At 41.6% G+C, this 12645-nt stretch overlaps 1 protein-coding gene across 5 annotated transcripts in view; it reads right to left on the bottom strand.

The window, feature by feature from the left end:
• The window catches only part of TUBGCP5 (tubulin gamma complex associated protein 5), a 58746-nt gene extending 54818 nt beyond the window's left edge, over nucleotides 1–3928 (bottom strand). For 4 of the 5 annotated variants that reach the window (XM_039225053.1, XM_039225056.1, XM_039225055.1 and 1 more), the window contains exons 1-3: nucleotides 3783–3928; nucleotides 584–637; nucleotides 357–465 (exon numbers count right to left, since the gene is read on the bottom strand). In XM_039225053.1, coding sequence (XP_039080984.1) covers nucleotides 357–465; nucleotides 584–637; nucleotides 3783–3928 — 309 coding nt within the window. Of the gene's footprint in view, nucleotides 1–356; nucleotides 466–583; nucleotides 638–3782 lie in introns of those variants that run through there. The other variant, XM_039225057.1, reaches the window with a different exon arrangement.
• Nucleotides 3929–12645: the final 8717 nt, after the last annotated feature.

Here is a 12645-nt window from a genome sequence, read left to right as displayed (position 1 = left end):
GAATGTACTGAGGAGAGCACCTGGCATCTAGTAAGCATTACATAGGTAGTTATTATTACCAAGTGCTGAAAAGCCATTTAAAATTTTAAGACAGCCAGACAGTGTTCTTATTTGTGCCAATATCTGATCTCAATCTCCATAGTAGGTTGGGCTAAGAAGATTAAACAAGAACATGCTTCTTCCTGGATCACAAGCTTGAGGTACAGTGGGTTTGATGACAGTGATTAAGTCAATTTCTACATGATTCTGCTCTAATTAGCAGATGATTGTATGACAGAATGAATGTTTTAACAGAAACAAGTTGATAACAGATTAGAAACAGTAAAATAATAGATATCTCAAAATACAACACATACTTTTACTTCCTTTATGCTCAGAAGTGATGTATTTAGAAATTCATCAGTTAATCGCTTCCAACTAGCAGCTTTGCTGAGATCAGAATGAATGATGAATTTTTCATAAATTCTAAAATATATTTAAAAACAAAATGATAGTTATAAACTTACATTAACAGAAAGATCTATAAGAAAATATATATATTTCTGAATACGTACATATATACATATATATGAAAGTAACTTACCCTTCTATTGTTTTTTCTACTTTGTGGCTGTTAACATCCAAGAAATGATGAAATCTAAAAGATAAAATGCAATTCTTTTTTTTTTTAAAATTTTTTTTTAAATGTTTTTATTTATTTCTAGGAGAGAGAGAGAGAGACAGCGTGAGCAGGGGAGGGTCAGAGAGAGAGGGAGTCACAGACTGAAACAGGCTCCAGGCGCTGAGCTGGCAGTCAGCACAGAGCCCGACGCGGGGCTCGAACCCATGAACCGTGAGACCATGACCTAAGCGAAAGTCGGACGCTTAACCGACTAAACCACCCAGGCGCCCCGATAAAATGCAATTCTTATGCGGGGCTCGAACCCACGAACTGTGAGGTCATGACCTAAGCGAAAGTCGGACGCTTAACCAACTAAGCCACCCAGGCGCCCCGATAAAATGCAATTCTTATGTGAATCTTGTCATATAGCTAAGTAGACCAGTGTTAGAGCCCTCCATATCCCCATACTTATCCTATATTCAGCAATATATTTCTAGGAGTGCACCTCTCTCCTTGTATCACCTCTACTATCAAGGCAAATAGCCACTGCATCTCAGAAACTGCTCAAGCACAGGTCATCCTTAGCCTTCTTTGTCCTCTGATTTGTCTTCCCATATGTCTTATGTCTAAGTCCAGTATAGTACACTCTATAGCAGGGGTTCCTAATCTTTTTATGCCATAGTGAAACCTAGTGAAGCTTAGGGATCTCTTCTCAGAATAATGTTTAAAAAATTTTTTTAATGTTTATTTATTCCTGAGAGAGAGAGAGAGAAGAGGGAGAGAGAGAAGAGAGAGAGCAGGAGCAGGGGAGGGTTGGGGGAGGGGGGGAGCGGAAGACACAGAATTTGAAGCTGCCTCCAGGCTCTGAGCTGTCAGCACAGAGCCCGGCAAGGGACTCAAACTCACAAACTGCGAGATCATGGCCTGAGCCAAAGTCAGATGCTTAACCGACTCAGCCACCCAGGTGCCCATGAAATAAAATATAAAAAAACCCAAGCCTACTGAAATATAGTTGTGAAATATTTTTTAAAGTCTGTGATACAATAAGAGATATAATAATTTATTAAAGATTTAAATAAGATATAATAATTTATTAAAGCATTAAATAATAAGATCCAGCAGTGGATCCACAACTATCAGTAAAGTTAACAGCTGGAAATATCTGCCACAACTTTATGATATGAACTATGTGATTTCTACCTGTGACACAGTACTAGGTAAATTATTATTGCTTGTTGCTCTTATTTGTAATTTGGGAAAATGCTACTTTTTAGTTAGAGGTGTCGTTTTTTCTTGTCCAAATTCACAACACCTGAATTCTACAGGCTCTCAGGCAAAAAATTCCAATTCTACATCATATGTAGACCTTTTGTCTCTGTCTTCCTTTAGGATAGAGGCTATATTTCACTTATCTCTGAATTTCTATGGCCTAGAACATGGCCACAATTAAAAAAAGAAAAAAAAGCAAACATGGGTGGCTCAGTCAGTTAAGTATCCAACTTGGGCTCAGGTCATCTCGCAGTTCATGAGTTTGAGCACTGCATGGGGCTTTCTGCTGTCAGCCCAGAGCCCACTTCGGATCCTCCATTCCCCTCTCTCTCTGCCTCTCCCCCATTCATTCTCTCTCTTTCTCTCTCTCAAAAAATAAATAAACAAACCAACAAACCAAAAAAAAGCAAACCTGTTCTTTTTTCTGATGGATTAAAGCATCATATAGCTCACTGAACTCTTGTTTTCTATTTTTTAGTATCAAAGACTACAATCCAGGGGCGCCTGGGTGGCTTAGTCGGTTAAGCGTCCGGCTTTCGCTTCGGTCATGATCTCACGGTTCGTGGGTTCGAGCCCCTCGTCGGGCTCTGTGCTGACTGCCAGCTCAGAGCCTGGAGCCTGTTTCAGTCTGTGACTCCCTCTCTCTCTGACCCTCTCCTGCTCACGCTGTCTCTCTCTCTCCTAGAAATAAATAAAAAAAAAACATTAAAAAAAAAAATTAAATTTAAAAAAAAACAAAAAAAAAACAAAGACTACAATCTGTATTTAAAAGAAATAATTTACACTACTAAAAAATATATCTAATTCTATCCCAGTAAATGGTTGAATAGAACACCCCTTTATCATTCAGTTTTTCAATGTGTCAAAGGAGACAGTAACTTCTAATATCTCTCCTAAGTCAAATGATACCCAGCTACCTACTGCCATTGACATATAACTAATAGAGGAATTATTTGGGATACAGCACTTAAAATTTCTGTCTTATATGACATATTCAGTCACTGTTATGTTTGTAAGTTACACTTGAGAATTGAACTTAATATTTCAGAAACTTGGCAGGCTTTTAGACTCATTGTTTTAATTATAAACCAAGTAGGCACTGAATGTATGATTGTTAAGGTTGATGATCAAGAATACAGAAACTGAAAAACTATTTCTATTGAAATTAAATAGGCAAGTATTAACAGATGGACATTCTTTTAGTAATAATTATATTACAGGTAATAATCATAACAGTACTGTCTAACTTACACCTTCTATAAATAAAAATAGGTGCTCTGACTTCATAAATCTGGAAAAATTACATAAGAAACTGTTAGAAATTCTATCATATGGTGGCTTAGTGTACTATGTGCCAGGAACTGTTCCAAATGTTGGGATAAGAAATGAACAAAACAAACCATTATCCCTACCCTCATAGAACTTACATTTAGCTGGAGGTAGGGGTGGAGGAGACAAACAGTAAACGACATGAGTTATTCAACGTACTACGCTGTGCATTTTGGGAAAAGAAAAAAAAAAACAAGGGAGAAGAGATCTGGAGTGGTTTGAAAAGGGGTAGGAAGTCAGTAAGAATACGGTTATGGCCATTATTTTCCTCTAAAACTTCCTTTACCTACTCATTCAAAAACTGTTTTATGTGCAGTGTACCGCGCTAAGTGGAACAAGGAACATGACAGACACAAACTCGTTCTCCAGAAGCGCGCTTCTGAGGGTAAGACTGACCCACAACAACCCCAAATCCACTGTTTCAGTATGCATGTGTCATACGCGACAGGGATCCAGAAGACACTAGAGCACCAAGCTGCTGAAGCAGCAGGGCGTACGACGGTCGGGAAACCCGGCCCCGCGCCCCGGAATACCCTTGACCCCTTCCTGTTCCCAGCCGAAGCCCCGGAGCCGCACCCCAGACCTGAAGTTGGACCACGCAAAGTGCAGGGCGAGCTGGAAGTTGGGGTCCGCCTCATCCTGAAGGCCAGCCACATGGCGAACCAGCTCGCGAACGTCGCGCTCCTGCTGTGGGTCGAGTTGGCTCCACGACGGCACCGGCCGGAACATCCTGCTCTAATTTCCACAGCGACGCCCTTCCTTCAGTCTGTTCCTGCTCTCGCGAGAGTTCATGCTCCTACCGCTTTGCTCCTCAAAGAGGTTCAGGCCGGCTGTCGCGAGAGTTCGAATTCTAGTTCCTGCAACGTTGCTTTGGTGCCGATCCTTGTAGGACGTTCCAGCTTGCGCTCCTTGAGTGCGTTTAGGAGCGTCCTCAAAGAAATAGCCGTTATTGTTAATCAAATTAACAATAATCTCAGGCTAACCTTGGTTGGTGGTTTAATTTATGATGTTTGAAGAGCAGCCATTAGTTCTTATTCAGTGTATCTATTTGCACCTGGCTTTTCAGGTATCATGACCAGTTAACTGTCTATCCAAGCTTCAGTTTCTCCTTCTAGAGGTGATCTCTAATGATTTCTCAGTTTCTCTCTGTCTACACAGGTCGCACTACATGGTCCACACTACAGCAAGTGTCAGCAAAGTGGGTTGTCTGGCAGAGGCAGACAGGCTGAGCACTGCTCCTCCTGCTCTCACTGTCTTGTGATTGGGAGCTGCCAAAGGAGTTTATAATTCCTTTGACCAAAGATGGAGTATTGTCTTTATTGTTCGTAATTAAAACTGTACCTGTGAACTGTTTCTGTTCATTTTTTAAAATGTTTTTTATTTATTTTTGAGAGAGAGAGGGAGGAGAAGGAGCAGAGAGAGAGGGAAACAGAATCTGAGCTGTCAGCACAGAGCCTGATATGCCGCTGGAATCCCCAAACTGTGAGAACATGACCTGAGTGAAATCTGAAGCTCAACTGACTGAGCCACCCAGACTCCCTGAACTGTTTTTGTTCATCCAAAAACCTGTAACATAGACTTTATTTTTTTCTTTTAGGGATCTGCTAGGTTTTCATGTGGTTTATTAGGTTACTTTACTGTAGCAATAGATAGCTGATACACCACTGTCAGTCCGTGTGGGCTATTGTAACAAAATACCACAGATTGGGTAGCTTGTAAACAACAGAAATTTATTTCTCACAGTTCTGAATGCTGGAATTAAAAATGAATGTGCCAGCATGGGGTTGGGTGGGGGTGTCCTCACATGGTAAAAGGAGCAAGGGAGCTCACTAGGGTCTTTTTCATAAGGGCAATAATTCCATTTATAAGGGCTCCGTCCTTATGACCTGATTACCTCTCAAAGGCCCAACTTCCTTACACTGTCATCATTGGACATTAATATTTCAACATATAAATTTTGGGCGGACAATTCAGAATAGCAACTACCTAAAACATTGTGTGTGATTACATAAATCTTACTAGAAGGAGAGAATCATAGATAATTCTGTGGAAGGAAATTTTTACTCTATTCCTGAGCAGTCTTTTCTACTCCAGCTTCACCTGTCTGTACATTTATAACTCTCAAATCTGTGTAAGCAAATCACACTTTCCTCAGGACCCCTAATCTATAATCCAATTGCTTTCTGTACATCTCTAAAAATCAACGTATACACATCTACTTACATGTGTCTCCATTTCTTTGTCCATCCAGTTGGTCTTGGCCTTTGGAGGGAGACATAGAAAACTTTCCACAGGTCACTCCCAGTGACTTGGACTTCTTAAAGACTGAGCCACTCTCCTGGGCTTCTCTGGTTGGCCTGGGTTAGTCTCTTTTCTGAAAGGAGAGTTGGAGTAATTTTTCCGAGGTGTCTTAGATGACTGAGCCCCATTCAAAACACCATAGGGCTCCAGACACCGTCTGTAGACCTCTGAGTCTTGACCTAGCTGGTCACTCATTTGGCAATGGATATGTGAAGATAGGACAGCAAACAAGCCAAGAATACTGCCATCTGTTCCTTGCTGACCTGGATCAGTGCTGCTCTCCAGTATGGTGCTTAGATAAATTTTCTGTAAGTATATGTGAAGACTGGACTCCATGCATGACGACAGCCTGACCAAAGGCACCATCTTCATCCCATTTGTCCATCTTGTCCCATACTCCCCTCCCACCACTTGAAGGGACTTAGAAATATTTAAGGAGTATCTCTGTCAAATGTTCCACACATGGGACTATGCCAATCTGGAGATGTCTGTTGCAGGCCTGCATGCCCACCCAAGTCTGTAGTGGTTTCTGGAGGGGACTCACAAAAATTGGGGGGAGTTGCAACACCCTTCTCTTCATCTCTTGGCCAGCCTGAGGCAATGCCCACCTCTGGAGGAGAAACTGGAAGTGCTTTGGGGAGATATAATCAATGACCAGGACTCATGTGGGACTTGTGGCCAGCCCAGAGTGCACTCCCCAGGCCTGTCTGTACTAAGTGGGCTGGTCCTGGTCTTTGAAAGGGGAATTAGAAATTTTTCAGGTACCATGACCAATCAGAGCTCCTTCTTGAGGGTTTGCTGGCCTGTTCGAGCCTTTCCATGCCAGAAAGAGACTTAGAAATGTTTTGGGGGTTCCTCCAAAGTTCCCAGGAAAGGCTACAGCCAGGTCCATGGTGCCCTTCTAGACCAGGCCTGCCCTGGTGGTTGCCCTGTTTGGAGGGAGGCATAAGCATTTTCAGAATGTGCATTCAACTTCTAGTCTCCCAAGTGGGATCATACTAGAACTGGGGTGACCTCTTTTGCCTCCCTCTGGCCCTGAGCTGATACCTGACTCCAAAGTAAAGAGGTGCCTCCCCAAAATGTTTCTTAACCCACCTCCAGTGGCTGAGATAAAACATCCTGCCCGGAGCTAAGGATCAGGCCCTGGTCTTATATGGGTCTGGTCATTGGATGGTCTCTGGATATCCCCCTCTGGAGAATTTGGGTACTGGTGCCCAGTAAGACCTGCCCAGGGAGGGTGGTTCATGAGGTCTAGGTTTTGATGTGCCCCCAGAAACTTTTTCTATGTCCCTCTCTGGAGGTGGACATCAGCCTGTGACTGACATGGAGAACTCAGCAGGGCACCTTGGTCTCGGCCATGGTTGTCAGATGCCTCTTGCAAGTGGGGATCAGTTCAAGCTAGCCAGAGAGGACTTAGGTGGGTGCCTCTGGCCCAGCTTTAGCTCTGCATGGGACTCAGTCACATAAGTCAAACATTCCCAAGTCCCACCCCAATTCCCAAGTCCCACTCCAATGATGGGGGACAGTGAGAACCAAAAAGAGGTTGCCCATTCTTGGTAGTTTCCTATGTGGGCCTGCTTATCGCAACCCCTCAAATATTTTCATGTCCCTCACCATAGAAGGGAGCACTGCAGGCAGGTCAGATACACTCTGAGATTGCACCCCACACTTATTGAGGTCTTGTGTAGGGCCAGTCATTGAGAACATTACCCAACAAATTTTCTAAGCTCTCTTTGGTGACAAGCACAGCTTGGGTGTCTAGGGAGCCCTGTGGAGATGTCCCAACCATGGTCAAGTGTGGGCCCTCATCACTGTGGAAAATGTTTCTAAGTCCTGTCTATGGCACTGGGTACGGGTGCCATGGGATGGTGCTGGAGCCCAAACACAGTCCTATGAGACTGGCTACCAGATAGACCTCTTAACTTTTTTTCTAAGTCCCATTTGGAGGCAGACACAAGCCTGAGATGAAAATGGAGACTCAGGGACAGTGTGGTTTTGGCCACAGTTTTGGGTGTGGATAGGTGGTCAGATGTGCCCTTTAAATATTTTTCATATCTATGGAGTGTCCAGTCAGAGACATCTGTGGAGGGGTCAGTGGTCTGGCCATCATCCCACATGGGTCCTTTTCATCACATGCCACTCTAGAAAATGTTTTCAGGTCCATCTCAACCATGCAGGGAGGCCTGGAAAGGGTTCCTGTGACCAGCTTCTTACTCTCAGGGTTGACAGTACCTCAAAAAAATGTTTCCTAGAGGGCTGGAACGATCTGGCTGGAACAATCTGGCTGGAGAGGGATGACCATGGAATTTGTTTAAGCCCATTCATACCCCTGTGTGAGACACCCCCCTCCCCCACGCCTGTGCTGGTGGAAACAGGGCATCCTGGGAGGCCCTGGGGGTGAGGATTGTAGAAATCTTGGCATATAACAACTCCATATAAAACACTGCACTAAGAGATTTGACCAAATTCTAGCATTGCTTTTGGCAGCCTTGTGGCTGTGTTCCTAGGACGATCCCAGTCTCATTCATCCCTACCGAAACCACCTGCCTGAGCTCCCTCTGTAGAATTCACCTGGCATCTGATGCATAACCAGGCTGTTTTCTCCATTTCTGTACTTCATATACACACTGTGGCATTTAATTGTAACTTCTAGAGAAATAACAACTCCTTGCTCACCCATTCTACATATTAACTTGAATCCTTATACATCTAGATGTTCCGTTCACCTAATATTTTGCAAACCAGTTGTGTTATTCAGTCTATATGCCTCATACCCATTGTGAGCCATCACATTTCCACTGTACACTCTCTTTTAGCTTTTTAAACATCCACTCTGTTCCTTAGACATCAACTCTCACCTTCAGCATGTGTGCTATGTTGATTCAAAACCACTGTCTGAAAAACAACTGTACACTAACCTAAGTCTGTATCTTGCACACCTGCTGCCATTCAGATATCACTCTTGCATTCCCACTGTGTGTGATTAAATAGTCACCTCCTTTTCATTCATTGGCACCATCCAACATATACTTCATTCACACCCACCGGTGTTAGTGTCACCCAACTTTCTTTCCTTGTGCACCCATTGTACTCATTGCAATTTCCCTTTGATGCCCTCCTTGGTGCTATTCAACTTATACCAAGCCAGGTTGTGCTATTGATTTCAAATTCCTGCTCATCAACAATTTCCCAACCAGATACCATGTCCCACAAACTTGTTTGTGATTCAACCACTGTATGCAGAACCACTCTGCATCATTTGACTATCACTCTTGGAATGCACAACATGTACTATTCAGTTTGATTCCTTGCACATCTGTGGGTTTCATTCATTTTCTAATGCTATTCAACTTATATGTATTACAGAGCAAAACTATACTATAAAATTATACCAATAATATTTACAGTTGACTGTTAAACAATGTGGAGGTTCAGGGTGCCTGGCCCCACTCAATTGAAAATCCCAATAAAACTTTTGACTACTCAACAGCTTCTAATAGCTGACTATTAGCCAGAAGACTTACAAAATAACACAAATAGTTGATTAATGCATACTTTGTTTCTTATGTGTATTATATAAGGTATTCTTTTTTAATTTAATTTAAGTAGTTAACGTATAATGCAATATTGATTTCAGGACTAGAATTCAGTTATTCCTCACTTACATACAAGACCCACTGCTCATTACAAGTGCCCTCCTTTAATAACCATCAACAAATCATTTAGCCAATCTCCCACCATCTCCCTCCATCAGCCCTCAGTTTGTTCTCTATTGTTAAGAGTGTCTTGTGGTTTGTCTCCCTCTATTCTCAATTCACACGCACTTCCCATGTGTTCATCTGTTTTGTTTTTTAAATTCTACATATGAGTGAAATAGTATATTTGTCTTTCTCTGATTGACTTATTTTGCTTAGCACAATGCATTCTAGCTCCAATCATGTCATTGCAAATGGCAAGATTTCATTATTTGTGATGGCTGAGTAATATTCTACTGTGAATATATACCACATCTTCTTTATCCATTCATCAGTTAATGGACATTTGTGCTCTCTCCATAGTTTGGCTATTGTTGAAAATAATGCTATAAATCCTGGGTGCATGTATCTCTTCAAAGCTGTATTTTTGTATCCTTTAGGTAAGTACCCACTAGTGCAATTGATGGATAGTAGGGTAATTATATTTTTAGTTTTTTTTTTTAATGTTTTATTTATTTCTAGGAGAGAGAGAGAGACAGCGTGAGCAGGGGAGGGTCAGAGAGAGAGGGAGTCACAGACTGAAACAGGCTCCAGTCTCCGAGCTGGCAGTCAGCACAGAGCTGGACGCGGGGCTCGAACCCACGAACCGCGAGATCATGACCCAAGCGAAAGTCGGACGCTCAACCGACTAAGCCACTCAGGCGCCCCAATATATTTTTAGTTTTTTGAGGAACCTTCATACTCTTTTCCAAAGTGGCTGCACCAATTTGCACTTCCACCAGCAGTGTTAAGAAGGTGACCTTTTCTTCACATCACCAACACCCACTGTTTCTTGTGTTGTTAATTGTAGCCATTCTGACAGGTGTGAGGTAGTATCTCATCATGGTTTTGATGTGTATTTCCCTGATGATGAGTGATGTTGACATCTTTTTATATGTCTTTTAGTCATCTGGATGTCTTCTTTGGGAGAGTGTTTATTCATGTTTTCTGCCCAGTTTTTAAATGGGCAGAAAAACTTGTTTTGGGGGTTTTGAGTTTGAGAAGTTCTTTATATTTTGAATACTAACCCTTGCAAATATCTTCTCCCATTATGTAGGCTGCCTTTTAGTTTTGTTGATTGTTTTCTTTGCTGTGCAGAAACTTTTTATCATGATGCAGTCCCAATAGTTCATGTTTGCTTTTGTTTTCCTTACCTCCAACAACATGTCTAGTAAGAGGTTGCTATGGCCAAGGTCAAAGAGATTGCTGCCTGTATTCCTCTCCAGGATTTTAATGGTTTAATGGATTCCTGTCTTACATTTAGGTCTTTTCATCAATTTTTAGTTTAATTTTGTGTGTCGTGTAAGAAAGTGGTCCAGTGTCATCCTTCTGCATGTTGCCATCCAGTTTTCCAAACATTTGTTGAAGAGACTGTCTTTTTTCCATTGGATATTTTTTTCTGTTTTTGTCAAAGATAAGTTGATGAGTCATGGGTCCATTTCTGGGTTTTCTATTCTGTTCCATTGATCTAGGTGTCTGTTTTTGTGCCATTACCATATTATTTGATGACTATAGCTTTGTAATTCAACTTGAAAATTAGAATAGTGATGCCTCCAGTTTTGTTTTTCTTATTCAGGATTGCTTTGGCTATTTGGAGTTTTGCGTCTCCATACAGATTTTAGGGATTGTTTGTTCTAGTTCTGTGAAGAATGCTGGGGGTATTTTGATAACAATTGCATTAAATGTATAATTTGCTTTGGGCAGTATGGACATTTTAACAATGCTTGTTCTTCCAATGCATGAATATAAAATGCTTTTCCATTTCTTTGTGTCCTCTTCAATGACTTAATAAATCTTGTATATTTTTAGAGCACAGTTTTTTTTTACCTCTTTAGTTAGGTTTATTCCTAAGTATCCTACCGTTTTTGGTGCCATTGCAAATGGTATAGATTCCTTGATTTCTTTTTCTGCAACTTCATTATGAGTGTATAGAAATTCAACAGATTTCTGCATATTGATTTTATATCCTGTGACTTTCCTGAATTCATGTGTTAGTTCTAGTAATTTTTTGGTAGACTCTTTTGGCCTTTCCATATAGAGTATTATGCCATCTGCAAATAGTGAATATTTGACTTCTTCCTTGCCAATTTTTATGTCCTTTACTTCTTTTTATTGTCTGATTGCTGAAGCTAAGACTTCCAGTACTATGTTAAATAGCAGTGGTGAGAGAGGGCATCCTTGTCTTGTTCCTGACCATAGAAGAAAGTCTGTCAGTTTTCCCCCACTGAGAATATAGTAACTGTCAGTCATGTTTATGGCCTTTATGATGTTGATGTACATTCCATATATCTCTACTTTGTTGAGGGTGTTTATTAAGAATGGATGCTGTATTTTGTCAAATGTTTTTTCTGCATCTATTGAGAGGATCATATTGATTTATCCTTCCTTTAAATAGCATGGCGTATCACCTTGACTGATTTACAAATATCAAGTCAGTCCTGAAGTCCAAGAATACATCCCACTTGATCGTGCTGAAGAACGTTTTATTTTTTTTTTTTAAGGAAGTAAAATACATTTATTTTTTTATTTTTTCCCCCCCTCCCCCCCACATCCATCAGTCCTCAGTTTTTGTCAGCATTCAAGAGTCTCTCATGGTTTGCCTCTCTCCCTTTCCCCCACCATTTCCGCCCTTCTTCTCCCCCTTGGTCCTCCGTCAAGTTCCTCCTAATCCTCCTATACGTGCAAACATATGGTATTTGTCCTTCTCTGCCTGACTTATTTCGCTCAGCATAACACCCTCAAGGTCCATCCATGTTGCTACACATGGCCAGATTTCATTGTTTCTCATTGCCATGTAGTATTCCATGGTATAGATAAACCACATCTTCTTGATCCATTCATCTGTTGATGGACACTTAGGCTCTTTCCATGTTTTAGCTATTGTGGAGAGTGCTGCTATGAACATTGGGGTACATGTGCTCCTATGCCTCAGCATTTCTGGATCCCTTGGGTAAATTCCTAGCAGTGCTATTGCTGGGTCATAAGGGAGTTCTATTGTTAGTTTCCTGAGGAACCTCCACACTGTTTTCCAGAGGGGCTGTACCAGTTTACATTCCCACCAACAGTGTAGGAGGGTGCCCGTTTCTCCACATCCTCGCCAGCATCTAGAGTTCTCTGATTTGCTCATTTTAGCCACTCTGACTGGCGTGAGGTGGTATCTCAGTGTGGTTTTGATTTGTATTTCCCTGATGAGGAGGGATGCTGAGCATCGTTTCATGTGTCTGTTGGCCATCTGGATGTCCTCTTTGGAGAAGTGTCTGTTCATGTTGAAGAACGTTTTAAATGTACTTTGTTAGTATCCTGTTGAGAATTTTTGCATCCATATTCATCACAGATACTGGCCTGTAATTCTCTTTTTCAGTGGGGTCTTTGTCTGGTTTTAGAATCCAGTAATACCAGACTGTTAGGCCA

Source organism: Hyaena hyaena, unplaced genomic scaffold (assembly GCF_003009895.1).
Source record: "Hyaena hyaena isolate Hyena2069 unplaced genomic scaffold, ASM300989v1 scaffold_1911, whole genome shotgun sequence".
NCBI classification, from domain to species: domain Eukaryota; kingdom Metazoa; phylum Chordata; class Mammalia; order Carnivora; family Hyaenidae; genus Hyaena; species Hyaena hyaena.
This window is presented reverse-complemented; position numbering and strand designations above follow the sequence as displayed.